Consider the following 24,596-nt stretch of genomic DNA (forward strand, 5'->3'; position numbering starts at 1 on the left):
TGGCAACAATATATGGATTTCGATACATATACAATGGATTTCAGAGGACGGCATGTGGCGTGATCGTTGGGGCTATGGATGTAGGCATTCCAAAGAGACCTACTTTGTTATGTGTCAAGAACTAGATCAAGACAAATTCCTCTACAATTGTTTCGCTATTTAACAGTGCCTTGCAATTCCTATGCTCTTCATGTGTACAATACATCATGTTTGTTAGTGATGCGACGTCTTACATGGTCATAGTAGACACGAATTTAAAACCAAATACAGAAAAATTATTCACGTTATTTGTCTCGCCTATGCCTGTAACATAATTGCGTAAGAAGTACAATTTCAGTTTTTAGGCATTGATCGGCTGATTTCCAATTTGAACGAAGTGTTTGTAGAGTCGCATTCTGGTGTGTCAGCATTCAATATACAATGTCCTAGTATCCCTTCTCCAACTCCTGTACTTACGCGATGGGGTTTCTGGTTGGCAGTGTTATCATTGCGACAACTTCGCTAATCTTCAGAAAGTGATCAGATACTTTAACAGTGACAACGCAGCTTCAATAAAAGTGTCACAAAATCTTCTGAATGATTCAGTCATAAAAAGTACGTTAAGAAGATTAAAGTCAAATTATGAATTTCTACGGTTTTGCATTGAATGCTTAGAAAAATCAGAGGGAAAACTAGTCAATCATGTCGCATGTATGGAAAATATTGTACAAAAACTTAATAGCGTGTAAGATAAAACAGGAAAACTTGTATATAACAAAATTAAAACAATACTGAACAAAAACTTTGGATACAATGCTCTGCGTAAGATTTCTAATGTTATTTCTGATCAGAAATATGCATTATGCAAATCTGGCGCTCAGGTAGAAGCTCCCTGTGAAGCAGGCTTGAATAATTTCAATTACAGTTCCTGGAGTAGCTCAGTCGGTAGAGCATTCGCGCGCTAAGCGAAGGGTCCCGGGATTGATACCGACCCCGAAACAATTTTTCCCTTGAAATTATTCAGAAATGAGCATTACTTGAACTCTATTTTGATATTAATTATGTAAAAAGTTTCACATACGCACCCGATATTTTATCTGAAGTGGAACTAAGCTTTGCAGCATACAAACATATTGCATGACCGACGTCATTTTTGTTTAAAAATATAAATGTGAGGCTTGTGTACTGTAATAACTCATGGCACTATATTCAATATGACAAGAATAAAGTATGTCAAAAAAGAATTTGTTACTTTCAGTTGTTATAAGTCTATCTTTTTAATATAATCCAAAAGAGTAGTGCGTGTAATTTCTCTTATATATTCAGTTGTACCCAGTATTACATTCTTGGTGGGATAGAGTAACACATTATGCTGTAAAAAATGTAAAATACTACAGAAGAATTGAATCGGTTATTTGTAATAATTTCCGAGAAAAATATAAAAAAACGATCTACAATTAATGGATTTTATGTTATGTCTGTGCAATTTTTGCAGGAGGACCACACATTAGTATGTCTGATTAGAAAAGCATTATCTCATTTCGTTACCTCAGAACAACAGTGGGATATCTTGCAAAAATCACATTTTAAATAATGAGTATAAAAATGCTATTGAACATCAAGTGCAATGTGTAAACAAACTTTTGATTTAATATGAAGCTAAAACAACAAGAAAATGTTTTAAGTTTTAGGATTCATGTTGTTTTAGCAAGTACCAATAATAACTTACAGTGTGAAATACATTATTATACAGTTTTCAATCAATTTATTTTGCTAATTTTATTTCAGATTCAAAATGGTTTATATCATTCACAAATTAAATTCAAAATTTCATAGCTGATTTCATAAAAGTTATTTCCGAGTATTCGTTTTCAAACCAGTGTGTCACATTTTTAATGGAAATGTATGAATACACACATCTTTAGTTAACAATAAGTAAATAACATAAATTGCATATTATCCCTCCAAAAAAGACTGTTTTTTGCTTTGAGAACTCTTTTCGAGGACGTTTCGTCTTTACATCACGCACTTCTACAAGTCCTTGGAGGTACAAATCTTGCTAATTTTTGGTTTCAACTGACGCAAGTTTGTCCATTCTATCTGGTACAGGTATTTTCATAGAACACCTGAAAGCAACAACAAAATGGCAATATTAATATCTATGCCATACATATTTCTGATCATAACCTTACTTAATTTCACTTAAATGCTTCTCTTTGACTGGACTAACAACGAAATCACTGTGACTATATAACATAGTCCCACTAAAATTTCATACCGATAATATAAAATAAACAATAATATTGTACTTACATACATGGATCTCCTTGCTTCCTTGCAGCTATATCCTTCCCTCTATGATTAATATTAGTATGTGGTTCTTGACAATGCTTTATTCTTATACATATTTCTGTTAATGACACCTTTTTCGTATTTTTAGTTCCACAAAACCCTTGGAACTACATCACTGTCCAACATCTTGACAAAGAAGTGCATGATAGCAATACATCATGGGTGCATTATGGTATTAAGCGTTAAAACCACATGAGTCAGGGACTGATGTGGTTTTGAAAGGAACTCAATATTTTAAGATATTATAGAATGCTTAGTAATGATAGCACTCATGTTCTTTCGACTGGAAATGATGCATCTACCCATATTGTTTGCTAAAGCACCGGTAACTCATGTTCGTAAAAATATGGAATTGTATGGTTTCAGAAATGACCGATTCAATTCAGAGAATTAGATAACTTTAATTTTATTTTTTATATCTACAGGGTTATCCTCACTTACGAAACAAATTACTTAAAGTGCTTCATTTTATCTTTTGGAAATGACTTATGTGTGAGTCTCGCATTTATGTGGAGAGATATTTCGTTGATGTAAGATATACTCGTACTTTCCCTCTGTTAGAACACAAGGAATTCTTCCAAGTTGTCTTTATTCATTGAGTTTATATATTTTTAAAAGCATGTTTTGAACTGTAAAGATATTTTGTATACGACATAAATTTCTCGAGTTCTGTAGCAAATGTAGGCTTATCTTTAACGTAAGAAACACTTCAGTTACATTACGACAAAAGAAGACGTACCTGAAAATGATTGACTCTTATAACAAGCTTTGAAGCTTTAATAATTTTATTCTTCTCATTCTTATATCTTCTGCCTATGCCTCCTCCCGTATTTGTCGTTCCTTTCATACTTATTATCTTTCTATATATTCTCTCTCTCTCTCTTTGTTACACCTTCAATCACTCAGATCATCAACTCGCGTATGGACGGACGCGGGCAGTGCATGGCTGATGCGTGCTTACTGTAGAGGAAAGGTGGTGGTTATGGAATACCATTTTGTTTTAAAGGAATAACTTGATACTAACACATGGTAAATAAGAACTAAGCATACAGTTTTGTATGAAATTTAATGCTATTCTAAATACTGAAAGTACATTTTGCTAAATTCAATAGAATGAACGTAATTATCAAAATAATGGAAAAAGAAAAAAGGTAAGGGATATGGAATAGTGATGGGGATATGGAATACTATTGGAAAATTCATTCTTATTTGCAGTAATCGCATACATATTGCTCCCTATCACAACCAGCACACTCTTCATGTGCCCACATCTCGCACTGTACGCATTGTACCCATAATTCCCCTCTTACGTCTTCCGAAAACTTGGTACCACAAAAAACACACTCTGCACTGGTATTTTGTGGTTGAGGATGGAGGGTGCCAGTGTCTTCATCACTGAAATCTTGGAGTTCCGCTATGTCAGAATCACTTGAATCTGAAAATTGCGGTTTGCTGATTATTTTCTTCGTTGTGGACAACTTTTTCCCCCTACCACGTCCTCTGGTAGAGTTTACCGCCTTGCGAATATTTCCTCTGGCCTTAAATGAATCTTCCAGACTTCGTTTGTAGGGTGATGAAGTGAGGATTTGTGCAGATCCTTTAGGGCGCCCACGTCGAGTTGTCTTCTTCTTTGGCGGCACTGGCGAAATATCATAGGGAGACACCATCACTGTGGCAGTTGACGGTCCTGAAACAATTAAAACCAGGGTAGATTTAGATTTTTGGAACAATGAAGTTATGTAGAATCTGGATTCATATTAAGAAATAGAATGCTATTAGACTAAATAATGGAAATAAATTGTGAGAGCTACTCACCTGCTATTGGTTCAGTTGCTTCCGGTAACTGTCCCACTTCCTGTGCTATTTGTTGCGCATCTTCAGTTCTCCCAAGAGAGGCTGCAATGAAGTCATGCTCACTGAATACGTTTCTATTTGGTGGGAAAATTCCTGTTACCTTGAAACCGTTTACGGCTATTTCACCGCTTTGTGATTTCAGATAAGCATTTCCAAATAATTCAACAATATCAAATGGCCCCAAATTTCTGTCACTTTTGCGCAGCCATGTCCGGATTTCCTCACTATAATATGATTTGAGAGGAGACATGAATGTCCTATCTAGCGGTTGCATTTTATGTGTGCAATGCGGCGGGAGGCTAACCAAGTGCACATTATGTTCTCGGGCTAATTCTATGACATCAATGTTTCTTGTGTGGCTGTAGTGTCCATCCATAATCAATAGAACTGGTGAATCATCACTTGGCTTCGTTTTCTCGATAAAATGTTCAAACCATTGTTTGAACAAGTTACTCTGAACCCAGCCGGATGGATGGCATGCAGATATGGATCCAGGTGGTGCTCCTCTCATTAGATGTTGACTCATATTCTTTCGCGGGAATATTATCATTGGAGGAACAAAGCTGCCGCCAGCACTCATACAGACAATTACAGTCATAAGAGAGCCTCTTTCTGCCGCAGTTAAGGCTCCTATTTGTCTTTTTCCCTTCAGGCCTATAATCTGTGGAATCTTACTCTGGACTACAGATAGCCCCGTCTCATCTACATTAAACACTCTCTCTGCAGAAAACTGGTGTTGCGCAAAGAGACTGTCTAGAAGATCGAAGAACTTATGAACTTCTTCTCTATTGAATCCGGTAGCTCTGGCGTGTGATGTGCCCGTAGGTTTACGAATGGCTAACACATCCTTATGCCTTTGCATAAACCTCCGTAACCAGTCCTTTCCAGCAATTCCGGATTTTCCAAATGGATTATCAACATTATTTCTAACTGCCAGCTGGTAGGCCATCTGACGGACGTCAGTTCTAGTCAAACCATAGAAAAGTGATTCCATTTTTATGCAGTAAGCGACCAGCTCCTTTTCTAAAGCTGTTGGTAGAACAGTTCTGCCCCCTAATTTCGTTGCGGCAGCAACGTTTTCGTCAGGCTCTTCAGACTTTGCCAGGCGAAATAATGTAGCCCTGGGTATTCCAAATTGTTTAGCAGCCTTAAGGTATCCCATTTGTTTGTTTCTTACACATTTAATAGCCATTGCCATTTTTGATGAATCCCATGTCTTTCGTTTTCTTTGATCTGGTGGGACGAGCTTGCTATGACCCGGCATAATTCAACCTGTGAGAAGAATTTTTTTATCAGAACTAGTGTAACAAAACATTAGTCTATTATCAATTAGTAGTCTATTTCATTCCTATTACGCCATAATATTTTAAACTACGTCACTCGTAATTTATCGATCAAATCAAAACCCCTAGTGAGATTTTCTACAGATGAATCGACATAAGTTATTTTGTTTTATTTAAAATATTTAAATTTAATAATTTTTATGTGCGAAATAATTATATTTTATGGCTTTCGTGCTACATTGTTGATAATATTCATTATAATAATAATTATAGAAATAGTAAATATTATTTAAAAGGTCGAAAATATTGGCTGGGGTTATGGAATACTTTCAAGCAGAAGTATCCCATAACCCTCTCCCGTAGCCATTACGAAGCAACACAAAGAATGCACACACATTTTGTCACGAACGGGAAATGTAATTACATCACTAAAAAGCAGAATTCAAACACTTCAGTTGAGTGCTAAACTTTCAGATTAATGTTAAACACTTTACACAAAATTCAATAAACAATACATACCTGTAGAACTTTCTTCGAAGCGAAATATTAAATATATGCTCCTTCTTCCACACGAACAACATTAACAGTCAATCGCCATGTTCTGACGTCAAACCAGAGAGAAAGTTAGTAGTTGTGATGACTAGTACAAGAGTGCAGCACCTCCTTGAGGGGATATGACCGTATCCCATAACAGCACCCCTATTTCATAACCACCACCTTTCCTCTACCGGGCAGAGGACCGGTTTATGATGTTGCGTTCTAGTGAACAGAGGCGGTTCTTGCCATTCATTCAAACAAGAGATGTGAGGAGCAAAAAACACTTCAAAACACACTGAAGAAATACAACTTACATATTCATTATACAACTCACAGGAACGAATATGGCAGATACGAAGAGAAGAGCGTGTAGTATTAATCCAACAATTGAAGGAAACTGAGCTAGAAGTTGTTTAAGATCACAGTGTTAGTGAATCGGCTGTGCGACTCAGTTATAAAATTTCACTTGTAATAGTAAAATATTAGAAACCTTTTAAAGATTGAAAATTTGAAGAATGTTTAATTACAAGTGAAGAACTTTTCTCACAACAAGTGTAGAAGTTAGAATCTATCAGTTTGTGTCCTTCCACCATGATGCATCCCATCCGAGGTCTAGCCGAGGACGTTCAGGTGCAATTAGTAATTGAGGGCTTTGCCGGAAGAAGGGCGGATAGACCTATACGCTCTTCTTCGGGAAAACCGTTTAAAATGTAGTGAATAATTATAGTAGCGAAATTTTGTTTTGATTGTACTGTACATACCTGCAGGACAGGGCTGCGTGCGTGTATAACATTTTATTCAGGTGCGTTTTAAAATCTTAGATTGCATGTATCTCAATTCGCCATATTGACGTATATGCCCTTCTTCCGGCAAACCCCTCAATTGTTTGTCAGTCTTTCATTTGTTATTCTTTGGCAGTAGATGAAAATACTTATGTAAGCGATAATCACCAATTGGTGATTTTTGTAAGAGGCGCTATTGAAAGCCTTCAGATTAAGGAGAGTTCTTATATATTATTCTCATAAAAGATACTACTACTGGTTCCGATATTTTCATGTAGAGGCTGTAGAAATTACTATGGACTCCCTTGGAATAAACTTATATTCTTGGCAACCAATGGTGCTCCTTCCATGGTTGGAAGTAAAACGGGTGTAATAAGGAGTCTAAGGGACGAAGTGAAAGGCGTTAATTTGTCCCATGAAATTATTTCTTAGCGAAAATAGCGATCTGTCATAATATAGTAAAGTGCGGTGACTAAGTCGTGGCAAATTATTGGATAGGTTCTTTCACATTTTTCAAAATTAACAACGATATAGGCATACTAGTTTCTTAAGACTTTGTATTTCGAAGAATATATTCACATATCATGCGATCTGCGCCAGGAATTTTATTCGAGATTTAAAGACTAGGAAAAGTTTCAATTTGATTTTCGAATGTTATTTGTAATTGGAACTTTTTGATTTACTTTACGATAGTGAACTAAAGGACAAATATCAAAACAAAAGAAGTTATCTGACTTCTATATGAACTTTCCATGTGTTCGATTTCCCCGATTGTACAGACATACATTTTCGGATTCACATATCTGTGCGAACAGTAATTTTTTCCTATAATGAAGATAAACAAGCCATGTCATGGAAGCCAAGTATCGAATCACAACTTAAAATGTGCTGTCACATTATTCACTATACGAATAATAGTTCCAAACGTTGAGAAATTGCTGAGGGAAAAGAGAATTAAACAAATCCCGAAAAATCAGTGCTAATGCCATGTTGAGTGGACTGAATGGAGTTAATTTCTGCATTACTATTCCTAGTGTTTTTATGTGTTTTGTTCAACATTTTCCCTAACAGAAACAGTTTACACATTTACAGTAATTGCCATGCATTGGCCGAATAATTAACACGAAATGTGTATTATATCTCTGAAAATAATTATAAACTTATTAACTTCTAACTTTGTTGAAAATAGGCTACAATGTTTTTTTTTTTCAAATTGCTTAAGATAGTTTATTTAGTTATTTCTATTCAGCCAGTATCTCTTTTCATCAGAAAACAATCATAAACCTATGCAGTAAATTCAAATTGTGGTCCCGCCGCTGAACGTCTTACCTGCCCTGTTACGACTTTCCGCGGGCGAGCGGGCAAGGCTTGATGACGACACAGTGCTCTGAGTTGGGGACCACTGACTGAGACCCTTTTTTCCTTTACTTATTATAATGTGCTTTCTTATTCCCATGCCATTACTTCTGCTTCTTCTCTTCCTCTACTATTAGGTCTACGACTTTCCATCCTTTCTTATTTTCATTCTCTATGTTTATCTTTATTCCGCTCTCCATTTTATGTCTTCTCTATCACTAATTTTCCTACTATTCCTTTTCTACTAATTATTTTTCATCTCCCTTTTCCATACAATCTTCTCTGCTTCCTTCAGTTTCTGCTGTTATTTTGCCCTCCTGCGTCGCTTTCCTTTCTTCCTCTTTTAAAGTCTTATTTCCTATTGTCTTTTCTACTCCTATTTCCATCTTCTTTCTTCCCCTTACACACTCCTCCTCTTTATTTTCTATCATCTTGTTTCATCTTTTCTACTGCTTATTTTCCTTTTCTTCCTGCATTCTATTAATTATTACTTACTCCTCTTTCCCAAATACATATTTACTTTCTTCCTCCCTTATTTATAATTAGCTTCCTCTTTTGTCTCCATTTTCTGTTACTTACACTTCTCTTGCTTTTCTACAAAACTTTTTCCGTTTCTATATTTCCCACTTCCTTAATACTATTCCTTATATTTTTCCCTATCTATCGTCTTCCACTTCTCACTTTCTTTGTACTTTCTTCTTTCCTTGCCTTCTGGGCACTACTTCCCTTTCATACTTGTCATTTTCTCCTTTTTTTCTTTTATATTGTAATGATTTCCAATATTAATTATATCATCCGAGTCGAAGATTTAATCAGGAAGTTTGGACTGGAATTTCTGGAAAGGCAGACTTTCCAAGCACAACAGTACAGGATTAGAAAACCAGTAGCAGCATATATGAAGCTAATTTAAACCGTAGTCAAGACAGAAACTCCAACAACTATGTGAAGAGCAGTTACGTTCGAAACTTTGGCTGAAAGTGTTTCTGAGGCGAACTGGGTGCATGTTTACACAGACAGACGGTTCCGCTACAGCAGCACGAGAAAATGCAAGAGCAAAGATATACTCTACGTAGCGATAATAACCTCCGTGGAATAAGGTTGGATGTAACACTTTGGCAACATGTTACATCCCACTTCTTTTCACGGAGATACTCAATTCTAGCTCGTTGTCGCTATGGGATGTCTCGCGATTAACTTCGAGGGAGAAGTGAAGGCCATGTGTCTTACCCTAGATCTAGAGTTTCTAAAATCCAGAAATTACAGGATTCCAAAGCAGCTATTTTATCCGTCACGAGCACGGTTTTCAATGAGCATTCCCAAGTAAAGTCTTAGAAAAAAGCTTTGTTGCAAAGATAATTCCTAAGTCCTAGAAAGGAGGCAGTGCGCACACAAAGCTAATCTTATTAGTCTACGTAAATATTATTTTTTGTTCCTACAGAATACATCTGTTATGGTAACATTAATATTACAGGAGAAAAATTCGCTCTGGTGCCGGGGATCGAACCCGGTTCTTCGGTACTACGTACCAAGCGCTCTCACCATTGAGCTACGCCGAAGTCCAATCCTCAGCACCCGATCGAACCGCTCTCCTCCAGTGTTTTTTCTTTCCCTTTTGTGGCCTGGCTCCCAGTTGGGCATGTATGTTGACATTTTATATTAAGTCCACTGCCATTATACAAGGAGCGCACTCAGTTGAGTGACTTGGTGGCCGGGATTCTTCAGTAATATGCACTGGACACAGTGGGACCATATTAGTGTTGACTTAGTATATCTCTTAAATATAGTACATCAGAATGATAATTTTACGTCAGTAATCTTTATTCCCTGCATTAAAAATGTTCGTTTTTAATTATATTGTCATCACTAATCGAAGTTTGATTTTATATTATATTATTCATATATTTTAAGTGTGAATAATTTTGCGTTTACTTCCCTTTTTATATTGTATAAAAATAATTTATCTCAATTTGAGCTTGGTAGACTGATAAACGGAATTAATCAGAATCATAAATAGGCATATATATCCTTATACTACTCGTACATAAGTGAGATTAACTATTCTTATTAGCTGTTTGCCTTCAGAGATTGGGCCGTTACTCTCGTGAGGATTATGATTCAGTATTACATTATCACGAATAGCTGATTTCACGGTCATATTATCAGTATGGAGCAACAAGCAGCATTAAAGGATTTCATTAATTATTAGAAATTTGATTTGCTAACTTTGATTTATGATTGGTAAAATTTGTGCCAGCACCTGAGGTTATACACTATAGAGCGAATATAAATGAACGCTTACAACAACATAAAGAAAAAGAAAAATACACACTCAGATCTAGACTTTAATGAAAAGACATTAATTTCAATTCTGCATGGAATCGAAACAGTGTTTACTGCATATGCAGCTGGAAATGACTAAATATTTTATATTACGTGTAGGAAAGATAATAATTGAGAAATATTCTCAATTTTATACACATTATAACACTTAATTTGCCATTTTTTTTAAGATTACGTAGGGTCATGGTAATCATATCAGTTTACCTTCCAAAAGAAAACCAGTGACATAGGCTATAAAAGAAAATATCATATCATCATCACACTCAGCCAACTTATGTATTAGAAGAAGTCGTAACATACATCTTGTAGTGTAAACAAGAAACAGCACAAACTATTCGCAGGAAGCTACAGAATTTCTGATTATCCAAGAAGGAAATTCTAACAGCAGTTCACATAGGGACTGGTTGCGAATTTCTTGTTGCTGTTTACATGTTTGAAGAAGTTGTTACTGTCATGTACTGGGACCATAGCCAAATGTGTAAAAGGCGGAAGTTCAACTTTGCTGAGAGTGAGAAGAAGAATGGCTCCGAACTGAGTGACTGAGTATTAAATCAAATAAATAAATCTATATTTTCTAAATCAGCGGTAACTTTCATCTCTCATAAAGATGTCGCGAGTTACAAATTGAAATATCGGTGAATTACATTAAATTTAAGTACTTTAATGCGTTTCCAAATTAATCTTAAAGTAACCTTGTATAAGAAATCAAGAGTGCTAAATTTTTAAAAGCAATGTAAATAGTCGTGGCACAGTTATTTGTTGTGTTAATTTTTCTGTTGTTTCTATCATATTAATTCACGTTTATTTTTTTCATACTTCCCTTTTTAAATTTGTTTATTTTATGACGTTTTATCAACTGCGATGATTATCTAACGTCCGAATGAAATGGTGTCAATGTCCACGATCCTGCGTCGAAAGTTGTCAATAATTTACTCTTGATGGGTTGAGGGAAAACTCCAGAGAAACCTCAACCAGATACCTTATCACAACCAGGATTTGAATCCGGGTCCGCTCGTTCCAAGGTCAGACATGCTAACCATGACTCCACAGATGTGGACTACTTTCCTTTCGTCTGTGCAATACATGTGAGATCAGACTTCTATTTTTTTAATATTTCTTCGAATTTCCGTTATATCATTTTTTACTTTATTCTGAATTTAAGTAAAGACTTTCTTGCTAAAGTTTTCGATAACACTTCTCGATTGTTATATATATTCCCACTCATTTTTCAATAAATTTCCAAGTTTCGTATCCACATTCTCCATAATTCGGAGGTAGTTATTTATTTTTGTGTTATTAATCAATTGTTACTGCACGAAAACAGAATTAAAATTAAACGCTCGCGTGGACTTTTTTGTTACATTTGTTATTAATCCTTTATTAATCTTCTTGTCTCGTAGAAGAATCCATCAACTTGAATTAAATAACCGGATATTTTAACTCTGTTGTACTGGTGATCTGTGTTTATTTATCATTTTTCCATGTTTGTCGAAATTCGACTTGGACAACAAAGGGCCGAGAAATTTTGCTTGGAGAACTTTACTGAAGACAAGATACTTTGAGATGCCGTAAATTAATGGCAAGTTTATTAAAACCGAATACCTTCGCAGTTAAAAGAGAGTTAAAAATATGTGGAACGGTATAGCGACAAAATTCTGTGTTAGATGTACACTTCTTTCTAACTTCTTTGGCTAATTTCCTTCTGCAAAATATTGTCTTGTTATTCTTGCAGTAAGTCGAGATTTAAATATTGCATTGTTTCTAAAATTATTCTACATTTCTTAATTTTATAATGATTTATCTACTTTTGTGTTTAATTGTTTAAATATTGTTATAGATAGTAAACAGACTAGCAAACGATTGAGTGTAAAATATATTGTGTTCAATTTTCTTCGTCTTGAATATGCCACTCAACATAATACATTATCTGGCCACATTAATAGAATCTCCTATAGCTTTTCAAATATTTTATTTTAATTCTACATTTATTGCAATTTTGTATTTGAAAAAAATACAACTACACTACACTCTCACAACACATTTTGAACAATATTTACACTTTCATATTACAAAATGACAGAATATTGTTGTTTAAGATTATGTGAAGTTCTTAAATTTTATTGGCCTCCTTTTGCTTTAATAATATCCTCAACTCAATCGCTTTGTAATAACCTGTTTAGGCATTTCCTTTCTCACAAGTTTTCATAAATTCTCGATTGGGTTCAAATCCGGAGATTTTCCGAGCCAAGCCCAAAACGGGATGTTTTTCTGATAGAAAATTTTCACTCTTTTAACACTGATAAGGTGCTCCGTCATGTGTAACTGTTATTTTGTACGTAAATACAGGGTTTCTACAAAAGAACTCCGGGGTTTTAAAGAGTCATAACGGAAGAAATAAGTGAGATGAAAGCATCCTATTTTTCACTTATGTTCAGCAACTCAAAATGTTTGATGTAGTATGCATGGATCGTTAATTGGCATACCTAAAGAGGAAATGTACAGGCATTTGTTTGCTTTTACATAACTCCTCGCATGGTGGCGCGCACATGAGAACCAATTGAATATCGTTCGGATGTATGCAAAGCTATGAACGAAGTGCATATTGAAATTTACTAAATGCCAAAAAATCTTCTGTATATAGCTATGTTTTCCTGTCATATATAATTATGTAAGTTGGCTTTTTTGTTATTAGTGTAATAAACTTTGTCTGAAAGCCCGGAGTTCTTTTGTAGAAACCCTGCATTGTTCCAAATTTGTTCTGAAAATGTAGTGGAGATAATATAGCTGTATTTTTATAAATAAAATAGCTGTAAATGTAAAATTAATATAAAGTATTTTTAAAATTATGGGTGATTCTACTAATATGGTCAGATATTTTATAGCATTATCATTTCGCATGAGTGATATTACTTTTATCTCCAATACGAGTTTACCCTGCGTAAGATTTCCTGATACTAGCAGAAGAGATTATACTAAAGGATATGCTACTGGAGCTAAATGACAGCTGTGAGCAGTATGGGATGAAGACAAATGAAGGGTACACGGGAAAAACGAACAATGTCACATTTCTATTAAGTGTGAGATAATGATTTATTTCAGTATATTACTGCAAAATTTATTGGTGTTTCTACTTGAGAGTTTCAGTAGTTTTAATACTCCTTTACCACTTTTGGTAAAAATAATACTAAAGTTTGTAGTAATACAGAGAATTAGATAACGACATCATCCTTAACAGAATTGTGATCTTGTTCGTTTTTCCCGTGTACCCTTCAAATCTGAATAAGGCAAATACCATGGTCTAAATAAGGCAGTAGAACAATTGGATAGCAAGTTCTAAGGGTTACTATAAGCAGTAACATGAACTGCTGCCACGAAGTCAAGAAGAGAATAACAATGGCAAAGGAAGCTTTTAATAGAAAAACGAACATCTTCTGCGGACCTCTGGAGAAAGAACTAAAGAGGAGATTAGTGAATTGCTTTGTGTGGAGTGTGGCACTGTATGGGGCAGAAACATGGACATTACAACGAATTGAAGAGAAGCGAATAGAAGCATTTGAAATGTGGATATATGGAGAAGAATGGAACGTGTGAAATGGACAGACAGAATAAGAAATGAAGCTGTGTTGGAAAGAGTGGATGAACAAAAAATTATGGTGAAACTATCAGGAAGAGAAAAAGAAATTGGTTGGGTCACTGCGTGAGAAGAAATTGCTTTCTGAAAGATGCATTGGAAAGAATGGTGAACGGGAGAAAAGTTTGGAGCAGAAGAAGATTTCAGATGATAGATGACATTAGATATATATGGATCATGTGCGGAGACAAAGAGGAAGGCAGAAAATAGGAAAGACTGGAGAAAGCTTGGTTTGGAGTGAAAGACTTGCCCTCGGGCAGAACACTATGAATGAATGAGTTTATCATATTCCGGTAGACCAAATTTCCTTTTCCATAGACGACATAAACTCTACGTGCTGTCTACCGCACCCTGGCGTCTGGGATCGCTCTTGGTTCTCCATATATTTGTTGTGTAAATTTCGCTTGATATAATTATTATAGTAATTTATTGGCAACAGTCACGTGTGGTAAGTAATACTTCGCTAATTTGTTGGAAAATTAATCAGTTAACATCAGACTCGCTTTGTATGCACACAATCCAATTAAATTACACTGGAGCCTCGTTGAATTACTGGAGTGTGAGAACAGCTAGTGACGCAGTTTATCAGTATGGAATGCATTGTGCAGCCGATGATGGCTGAGCACTCTCAAGACAGGATCGATCACTGCCACTTGGTGACTTCGCTAAGTCTTGGAAACACATATCCGGCTTCTCTCGAGACGAGATTAATCACTGTGCCGCCGCGGAATCACGCATAAGGCACTCCCACGGTTTCCCATCAATCACTCCAGTACGTAGGACGCACCTCGTAATGCAGTTCATCTGGGAGAGAGAGGCAATAGGGGACGACCCTGTAAGGTGACAGCGATATCCAACCTGAAATCATTTTTATCGAAATTGCAATGTGAAAGTTATACAGGGACTTATTTTATTTTTACTTCAATTTTTGTTGTACCGAGTTTTTGAATGTTCTACACTCGTAAACTTCCAATAGTTCTCCACACAGAGCCAAGGCCACTTATGTGCAGTCAGGGTCGCCTTGCGGTCACATATGCAGTACCGCAGCCGTGGCGAAAATGTGACTCGCGAGCACATTGTGGCTCGCAATGATAGCTGTGCATTTCTCTTGCTTCCTACCTGCCCCAACCCCCACTCTCTCATTCACTTGAGTCAAACTCCGTTCTATTCGTCTCTGACCTGCGAGTGGCGTATCGTCGCAATGTCTCTCTCGAAATCTCTCGAAACCATTATCTCTACAAAATCGAAAGTTTCAAGTAGGGTGGGAGTCCGCATTTTTTTTTTTTTTTTTTTGCTGCTAATATGATGAGGATATTAAATGTTTGATTTGTTCACGAGTATTACGAGAAAACGGTTGTATAACATAAAACGACTTTGTAGACTTTATACTACATGTTACTCATGAAACAGTAAAAGGTTAATTGTTATTATTATTATTATTATTATTATTATTATTATTATTATTATTATTATTATTATCTCTGTACGACGATACGCCGATCCGTTTTCAGCAGATGTACGAATAATACGGTTAGATCTTCAATTTAAACGTACAGATTTACAATGTGATGTTAAATGAAAGCTAGATGAAAGGACTTGATAAATGTTGAACTTTTTAAATCTTTGACAAAAAATAAATATCCGAAGCTTCGTTCTTTCGCTTGCTCTCTTGAAGCCATGTTCGCTATAACTTACGTTTGTGAAAAATTATTTTCAACAATGAAAATAGTAAAAACCAAATTTAGATCACGACTGACAGATAAATACCTTCGTGATCACCTATGATTGGCAGTAAGTGACATAATTCCTGATTTAGAAACTTTGTCGCAGAGACATTCTGAAGACAGTTAATAGGTTGTGATAATGTGTCCTATATTTTCTTATTCATTTCTTTCTTCGTTACAAGTACTAAATATTAATTTGTAACCTTATACTGTATAAAATTATATTTAAGTGCTTGACGTAAAAAAAATGAAAATTTGTCAATAAGTCAGATAGTTGCTTTACTTCCGCCTCCCTCCACAGGTGCTATGCACTTTGCAGGTTACATAGTGGCTCGGCGCACGATCACATTTTCTCCACGGCTGCAGTACCAAGTGCGTTCAGTTTAGTACGTTATAGAAATATGGTCGTATTTTTAAGTGGATAAAGTGCATTCATTATTGAATCATATTTTCGCACAGGTGCTGTGTCCGTTTGGTTACGTCGCTTTCCGGTTTCCCCCACCCGTTTCTGCTGTCCCATCTGTAGCCCATTGTCTGGGCTGTCATAGCTCTTTTCTGAAAACATTTGCTGTTAGGAATTGGACGTCTACGTAATATTATAAAGTGTTTAAAATAATTTAAATAAAATGGGATTATGACCCTACATGTCGACTGATTTGAGTGCTTTGCTTTGTAAAACTCTTGTGTTTGCTAAACATCCTACAACAATAGAAGAATTAAAGAATTATACTGTCCACATCTGTGGAGTAACGGTTAGCGCGTCTGGCCGCGAAACCAGGTGGCCCGGGTTCGATTCCCGGTCGGGGCAAGTTACCTGGTGAGGTTTTTTCCGGGGTTTTCCCTCAACCCAATACGAACAAATGCTGGGTAACTTTCGGTGCTGGACCCCGGACTCATTTCACCGGCATTATCACCTTCATCTCATTCAGACGCTAAATAACCTAAGCTGTTGATAAAGCGTCGTAAAATAACCTACTAAAAAAATTAAAGCATTACATTCAAGAAACAAAACATTAAATTTCAGAAGATGTGCTTAAAAACGTTTTCGATAATATGCACAAAATAACTGAAGCCTGTATCGAAATGAATGTCCACCATTTTCAACAATTTGTTTAAAATACTCAGATTTTGGTTATTTTTTCAATTTAAATACAATCTCCATATTGTATACTAATGTTCTGTAGACAGAGTAGTATGTATTGCGTAATGAATACGTCCGCCTGTATAGTTCAGTCTGTGAGTAAAAACACTTAAGGCTGGTTCACAATGAACCAGGAACAAGAACCAGAATGAAAACGAGAAGCAGAGGATCTGAATATGAAAATTTTTGATTCACAATAAACCGAGAACGTAAACGATTATGCATATCGATATATATGTCAATAACGATATGTAAAGTCGATATTACGCATTCTGATGTTATTTGTGTATAATTGACCAATGGCGTTCTCTCATGAGTACAAGGCAGCCAACATAAACACACGTTAACCAACTTCGAAATTTCAACTGAAACATTTCATTAGGTACGGTACTATAAATATGCCCATGCATCTTTATTATCACAACCTATTTTAAGTCTACCATAACGTAAAATATTTAGAGAAGAAACATTTGTAATAGAACAAAAATGAACACAACAGTAGTTATTGAATTGAAGCATGAATATGTAATGTGTAATACAAAACCAATACAGTAATAAAATATGATTCGCTTCCGATCGGTGTTCAAAGATGCAGCTATTGAAAGCCACGTATTCCCCTTCATTTTTTTCATCTTTATACGAGGCGCACCGCTTACCGTAAAAGTGAGGATTTTCCTCAACACTCAATATTAGAATCTCATCAAATAAAACTTGTTCCATGATGCACAGCACAGAACAAAATAATGCATAGGTTACGTCACGGTCTTCTTGCTACAAAATATACGACGACAAAATAGCTTTTAGATGGCAATAGAATGAATCTAGTAGGCTGTGATCGGAAACGTGAACGCCAAAGTTGAAACTTGGCCAACTCTCCGTTCCCGATCTCGGGCTCCGGCAAGCTTTTCGTTAATTATGAATGCTCGCATTTAAATGTATACATTTTACCGTTTTCGTTTTCGTTTTCGTTTTCGTTTTCGTTTTCGTTTTCGTTTTCGTTTTCGTTTTCGTTTTCGTTTTCGTTTTCGTTTTCGTTTTCGTTTTCGTTTTCGTTTTCGTTTTCGTTTTCGTTTTCGTTTTCGTTTTCGTTTTCGTTTTCGTTTTCGTTTTCGTTTTCGTTTTCGTTTTCGTTTTCGTTTTCGTTTTCGTTTTCGTTTTCGTTTTCGTTCCGATTCTCGTTTCCGGTTTATTGTGAACCAGCCTTTATTGTTAATACTGCACTATATTTTGATTAAATAAAATCCTAACGAAGATTATCAAACTCAAAATCGTATTAGTTCCTAATTTACGAGTATGTAAATGGATGCACTATTTTTCTTCCCTCCTATACCTAGTAAAGTGATTTCTTTGTATTGTATACTAGTATCATCAAATTCCGGTCTTGGAAAGGAGTAATAAACAGTCTTTCTGGTTCTCAACCGTTACTCCAAAAGTATAGGCAGATTAATATTAGAAATGTTAGTAAAAACAAAATGATGTCCCGGTATTAAGCCTTCAGTGTTATATTATGCAGTGGTTGAGAGTAAAGACGCAACAATATCATTTTGTTAGCCTAATATTGTGGAAATTATAGACTCAATGAAAATTACTGTGTTATATATGCTCCGATAGACGGTAGTGTGTATACTTAATATTCAAACATTGCTGATTTTTATGTACATATAATCCATCCGCTTTTATAAGCGACATCGCACCTCAGCAGAATCTAGCAGCAGTACGTCCATTCAAGAGAAACAAATCCCCGATCTCCTCTCATATCCCAGCTACTGAACACGTAGCTGCGGTGTAAGGAATGTCCAAACATTTAAACTCGTAGCTATTTATTGGTTTTATCATCAGCCACGGGAAAACATACATATTTTAACTTTCTTTCATAATAATTTAATACACAATATAAATAAAATACATAAAGATTTTGTAATAAATAACATAAATATGCATTAGGCCAGCTCCTGGACATAAAAATATGGATTGTTTGCTCCATAAACTTAATAACACAAATCACATTGCTTTGTATTAGGAATTAAATATAACCACACATAGTCTGTAACAACATTGAACATAATATTAATGGAAAACATAAATACACCGTGTCCCGCTTAGAGGGATCGAGAAATAAATGCTAACCATTTAAAATCAGGTGAAGATATTGTTTTGATTTACATCTGACAAGATGCAGAAACTATCAAAGTTTATGCACCAATGGTTTAAAAACAGTTGCATGTTCACGCGCATGCGCACTAACATTTATCGTGGAAACAAGCCTGGCGCCAATCAGTAGAACATTCCGTCATTGGGCCATTCTCCTTCATCGAGGCGACAATCACAAGGAATGTGTATCTGGACTTGTTGCAGAACTTTTTTTGTTGATCAACTTCTCCCAAAATCGGTTTTTCAGCAATATGGGGCTCCACCCCATTACTATGAAGCACTGCGTGGCTTCTTGAATGCAAACTTTTCCAATAGCTTGATCGGAAGAGGAGAACCCTTGCCTGGAGACCTAGGTCAACCGACTTGACGCCCATTGACCTTCCTCTGGGGCTTTGTGACAAATATTGTGTACCAACGTGATACAGTTGACACTTTGCAAAAGCTGAGACAACGCATTATAAATGCAGCCGCGTTAATCACCCCACAAATGTTATGGAACACTTGGCACAAGGTTGAGTACATTTTGGATGTCTTCATGGTAGCTCGAGGCGCATACATCGAGTTGCATTGACCATTCTCCGAAACTCGGAGAGTTTTTACATCAAGTTATACAAAAAGTTATGTTATAAAACTATTATTTATACTTTAAATTCGCGGGTGCTCGTGTAAAGGGGGTTAAGTCAAATTGCAAGGTATGTAAACTTCTCTCCTTTGGTACTGAACAAAACCCCTTTGTCACAAAATATGGAGCACTGTACCTGCGTCATAGATGGAAGAATGACTTAACCCCTTTAACACAAGAGAAAAGTAATTGTGGATAGTTCAAATCTGTACTTATTCCAGTTTAGCCAAATCAACTTAACCCTCTTTACACGAGCACCCGCGAATTATCACTTATTTCTCGATCCCTCTAAGCGGGACACTGTGTGTAAATGGGCTATATATAAGCCTATCAAGTCTTTCAAAAATGACGCATAATTGCAGTCAAAATTGTAAGAGAGGATCTTGGACAATAGCTCAGAGAAGTCAAACCTTGTATTTAGGAAGGAATTGTTTATGGAAACAAAATATTTTTGCGACTATTGTTGCGAGAGTTACGTCATCGAGAACATTTGTAAATGCACGCTATAGCATTTTTAACATCATGTGAAAGAGCATATTTTGTATGCAATATTTCATTTGTTTTGTAAAAAAAAACTATGGTGGTAGTTTGGCCTAGCTTTTACAAAGGCTGGATCTGGAATGGGTCCCTTCACTTTGTAAGGCAATCTTTTACCCATCGTGCGCCCAATATACGCGATGACTGCCCAAGTCCGATAGGTAGCCTACGTAGCATTCGAGAATTCGATGCTGATAGATGAAACATCCTGCCTCAACTACTTAGTGACAATAAATTATTTCACTTTATACCGATTCGCTTTACATTAAGAATATATTTTAACACAATACAATTTTGAAGTTTTAAATTTGAATCATACTTTAAACAATAAATTAAATGAGGATCAATAGTGAGTTGAATGTAAATCGAAATATTTAACTGCATTTCCGCTTGCTCCACACGATCGTATGTGGGTTGAACCCCGGTTTCAAGTGATAACACAGTTGAATCAGGGATTGCAGAAACAGCACATGTCACTATTTGTGGCGAAATGAGTTTATTCGAGTTTCATGGACTGTTGATTTAGGGCTATCATTCCATGCAGAAACCACATATTGTCAATATAACCGTCTCACACTTGGAGATCTATGAAATCCTGGAAGAGCGCAGAAAAAATTCATGTCAAAGACATGTGCCGACACATTGGTTCCGATTCCAGACGGCAGACATCTACGACACAAGGATTCAAAAACTGATCGCACGGAATGGCAAAGTCTCAATTCAGATTGAAAAATAACTCAACAATTGCTATATTATCTGTTCCAATAAAACTTCCATGAAATTTTGTTCCCTTTCTGTAAATGGCCCCAGAAAAACTTATTTTTACGGCCGTCATAATTGCATTCGAGTGGCCAAAATTTGTGTAAGCACTTCTTTTGAAATTATTAAAATGATGGAAGAAAAAAGATTATTTATTTATTTGCCCCCGTGAGAATCTTTGCTTGTAAGTACAAAGGAGAATACCATATTCACCTTCTTCATTGGCATATCCAGACAGAATCGTGCCAATTCGAAGAGAGAAGCTTGACGATATACGCAAACTAATGTGGTACATACCATATGAATATCAAGAATTTTACAATAATATTCTTCAGTGGCCTATTGTGGAAAAATAAGTTCAATTATATGCTGAACTTATGTATTAAGTACACAGTAGGCCTATGCGTATATTATTTCCCTAATTTGACAAATAAACTTAGTTGAACTGAAATTATTATAGCCTACTACAATTTTGATTCCTTGCAGAAACAGCACATGTCAAGCTAATATATATATTGATTTATTTCATTAACAATTCATTGGATTCCAATAAATTTGGTATAAAACTACACATCTATTAGGCTTCTGTCTGAAGAAGCCAGTACTATAACCGTGGTATACCACCAGTAATAACATTTTTTGTGCCTACTGAAAAATTTAGTTTTCTTGACATGTGCTGTTTCTGCAAAACCCGACTCAGTTGTGGTTTATTTATTTATTTATTTATTTATTTATTTATTCTGGTGTAGTTAAGGCCATCAGGCCTTCTCTTCCACAACACCAGGAATACAAATACTATACTCGTATGCAAAGTAAAGCTACACAAGAAATAAAGACAGAGAGAAAAAACACTATAAACAAAGTAAAGCCACAGAAAAATATACACAGGTTGCAGTCACACAAACTTTAAATGAGTGATTAGTATCATAATTAATTGTATCCTAACTAATTAACTAACATAAACAAGAAACTTGCAATTTTAATCTAGATTAAAAAAGAAAAAAAAAACAAATCAATACTTCTAGCAATACCTAAAAACATTAACTAAGACAAAATTTTCCAATTTAATTTTGAATTGTGATAAAGTCCGGCAGTCCCTGACGTCATTAGGGAACGGATGCCAGAGGCGAGGTATTTCTATAGTAATAGGAAGATGAGTATAAAGACGTTCTATGATGAGGGATAGAAAGAAGTACTTGATGTCGGTTTCGAAGAGTTGTAAGGAATTGAAAGCGCGATAACAGATAATTCGGAGTAAAAGTATGCATGATTCTAAACAGAAGAGACAGTGAATGTATTGTTCTTCGTTCCTTCAGACGCACCCATGAAAGTAACTGGAGGGAAGATGTTACATGGTCAAATTTACGAGTATTGCAGATGAATCGTATGCACACATTGGTTGATGTCTTTTAGAGAAGGAAATAAAATAAGCTAAGAATAGAAAGAGCGAAGTTACACTATCTTGCTGAATTTCAGTTGTAAAATAAACTTCTTTCACAATTTTGTTACAGACAAGTAGTTTTTTGTCAATCATCAGTCGATGTTCCGCGCGAAATTTCTTCTCAGTTTCTAACGTCACTTCGTTTGCCTCACAGTTTACAAATATACCAAGAGACACTTAATATTTTTTTTTCTGTATAAATGCACAGGCGCACTGGTGTTACACTTTTATGAAGACGAATGGCATCATAAACTGTCCCTGTCTCTTGAGACGCGCTGTTAATTTCCTGTACAGCAGCCGCACGACGCGTCGGATAATTCTCTCGCAAATTGCTTGTTGCTATCTCCTGTCTATACGTGGCTTTATAAGAGTGTGTAGAGGAGGTCTTAATGGCCATTTTGTTCCGCAAGTGACTTGTAAGTCAAGTAAATAAATGAAAACGACCTCGTGTATTACATCAACGGTACTAGAAAAAGGCGAGAGTTTAGAAATTTCGTTCCGACTAATTTAGTCTCCACTATTTGCAATTAAATTTCCTAAGAATAGTATAAACTGCGAGGAGTAACTAAATGATATCTGTTAAATGTGTGTGCATGTACGAAGCACCCACATTGAATTGTGCCCGCTGATGCTGCGATTTATTTAAGAAAATTTGGATAAAAGTTGTACACAAAAATTCATTACAACAGGGAACTAATTTAGAGTGAAGTGTAGGGAATACTGTTGTACCTTTAGTATAGTGTACCTTTGAACATTTTTTGGTTTTTAATTTTTGCTGCTACTTAAAAGGGAATGGTTTCGGCTCGAATAGGAATTCTTGATTAAAAATTTGTACAGAGGCTTACCTCACAATGGTGATGAAGACCGTAAAAGTATTCATTTGTGTAATTCTTCGTTTGGTTGGTGTTGGTCAATACACTTCTTTAAAAATGTACAGTACATTTGAGGATTCACTATAAAATGCATGAAACAGTATGCAGCAGAGCAATAAGCACAATACGCAGAAACAACACCTGAACAATCTTCTGAACCACACTCCAGTGCTGAAAAATCAAATGCCATATGAATTACATTTTTGAAGTCCGAGACTTGTTCAGGATTCACGTAACGAGCTGACTGTCAGGAATACTGAAGCATAGGGCGGTATACTGGAGCAGACAACTGGTTATGAATAACAGAGTGCATTTTCACTATAAACACTCGGTGTCCCAAGTTAAGTTCTGGATTCTCAGCAAGAGTCCTTATGCAATCTGTTATCCTCCGAGCATATATTTTGTATTGTCTAAGGAAATAGATATCCAGAGGATGGACATATTTACTTGTTTTAGGTGGAATGATCATACATTCTGGAAATAGATATCCAGAGGATGGATATATTTTCTTGTTTTAGGTGGAATGATCATACATTTTATGTCCTAGACTTGAAATTATTCATTTATTAAGGTTGTGTCCTTGTGCGCATTCAATGAATCACACAACAGTGTACACTTCTGATTAGATGCAATATTTTTAGACATAACGTTGAAGAAAATTGTTCTTAAATGGTCTTTAGACATTATACCACTCGCACTAGCTTCTAGACTAGGCTAGGCTTACGGGTAAGGTGTCCCACTCCCTTAACTTATGCATTGCTCTCCCCACTCCTCAACTTGTACAGTGCTCTAATAGACAAACCATACATTACACAAACGAATACTTTTGGGAGCTTTATAAAGATGTGAAGATGGGCTTCTATACAAATTTTGGATACGAAATTTCTGTTCGAGCCGAAACCCTTCCCTTGTTAGATAACCCAAACTGAAGTAGATTGTAGATAAAGCCGCTAAGTAGCTCTGGTCGTGGATCCGGTTTGATTTATTGCAAAGTATGAGTTCTGTGGACAAAAGAATTTTTGTCAGTACCAAAGGTAAACATTTTGTTACTTGATATATGTTTTCTAACACGAAACCAAATGGTATTTGTGACTATCAATCAAGAATAGTGTGTTCCCTATCATCTGGTGATTAATAACATATTTTAATTTCCATCATTTATTCGAATGTCTATATTTGTTTATACGTGCACCCTCTTGTATCTTTGAACACAAAACATCTTGTACCATGGAACA

The 24,596-nt window shown here is 35.8% G+C and overlaps 2 protein-coding genes across 3 annotated transcripts in view; one reads left to right on the top strand and one right to left on the bottom strand.

The window, feature by feature from the left end:
* The window catches only part of LOC138690952 (neuropeptides capa receptor-like), an 889,384-nt gene that overhangs the window by 628,892 nt on the left and 235,896 nt on the right, over window positions 1-24,596 (top strand). The gene's annotated exons all lie outside the window — the stretch shown is intronic.
* LOC138690953 (tigger transposable element-derived protein 1-like) lies at window positions 3,392-6,189 on the bottom strand. Of its 2 annotated transcripts, XM_069812543.1 has the most exons (3): window positions 5,988-6,189; window positions 4,147-5,457; window positions 3,392-4,018 (listed from the first exon to the last, which is right to left on the bottom strand). In XM_069812543.1, exons 2-3 carry the CDS (start codon window positions 5,447-5,449, stop codon window positions 3,537-3,539), a joined length of 1,785 nt encoding a protein of 594 aa, XP_069668644.1. In that variant the 5' UTR covers window positions 5,450-5,457; window positions 5,988-6,189; the 3' UTR covers window positions 3,392-3,536. The 2 variants fall into 2 exon arrangements, with proteins under 2 accessions (XP_069668644.1, XP_069668645.1); XM_069812544.1 differs by having other exon boundaries at window positions 4,147-6,189.

This window comes from Periplaneta americana, chromosome 16, assembly GCF_040183065.1.
Source record: "Periplaneta americana isolate PAMFEO1 chromosome 16, P.americana_PAMFEO1_priV1, whole genome shotgun sequence".
NCBI classification, from domain to species: Eukaryota; Metazoa; Arthropoda; class Insecta; order Blattodea; family Blattidae; genus Periplaneta; species Periplaneta americana.

Coding starts and splice junctions, on each gene's coding strand:
- LOC138690953 (XM_069812543.1), bottom strand. CDS start 5,449: ATGCCGGGTCATAGCAAGCTCGTCCCACCAGATCAAAGAAAACGAAAG. Junction 4,019..4,146: donor AGCAACTGAACCAATAGCAG/GTGAGTAGCTCT, acceptor TAATTGTTTCAG/GACCGTCAACTGCCACAGTG.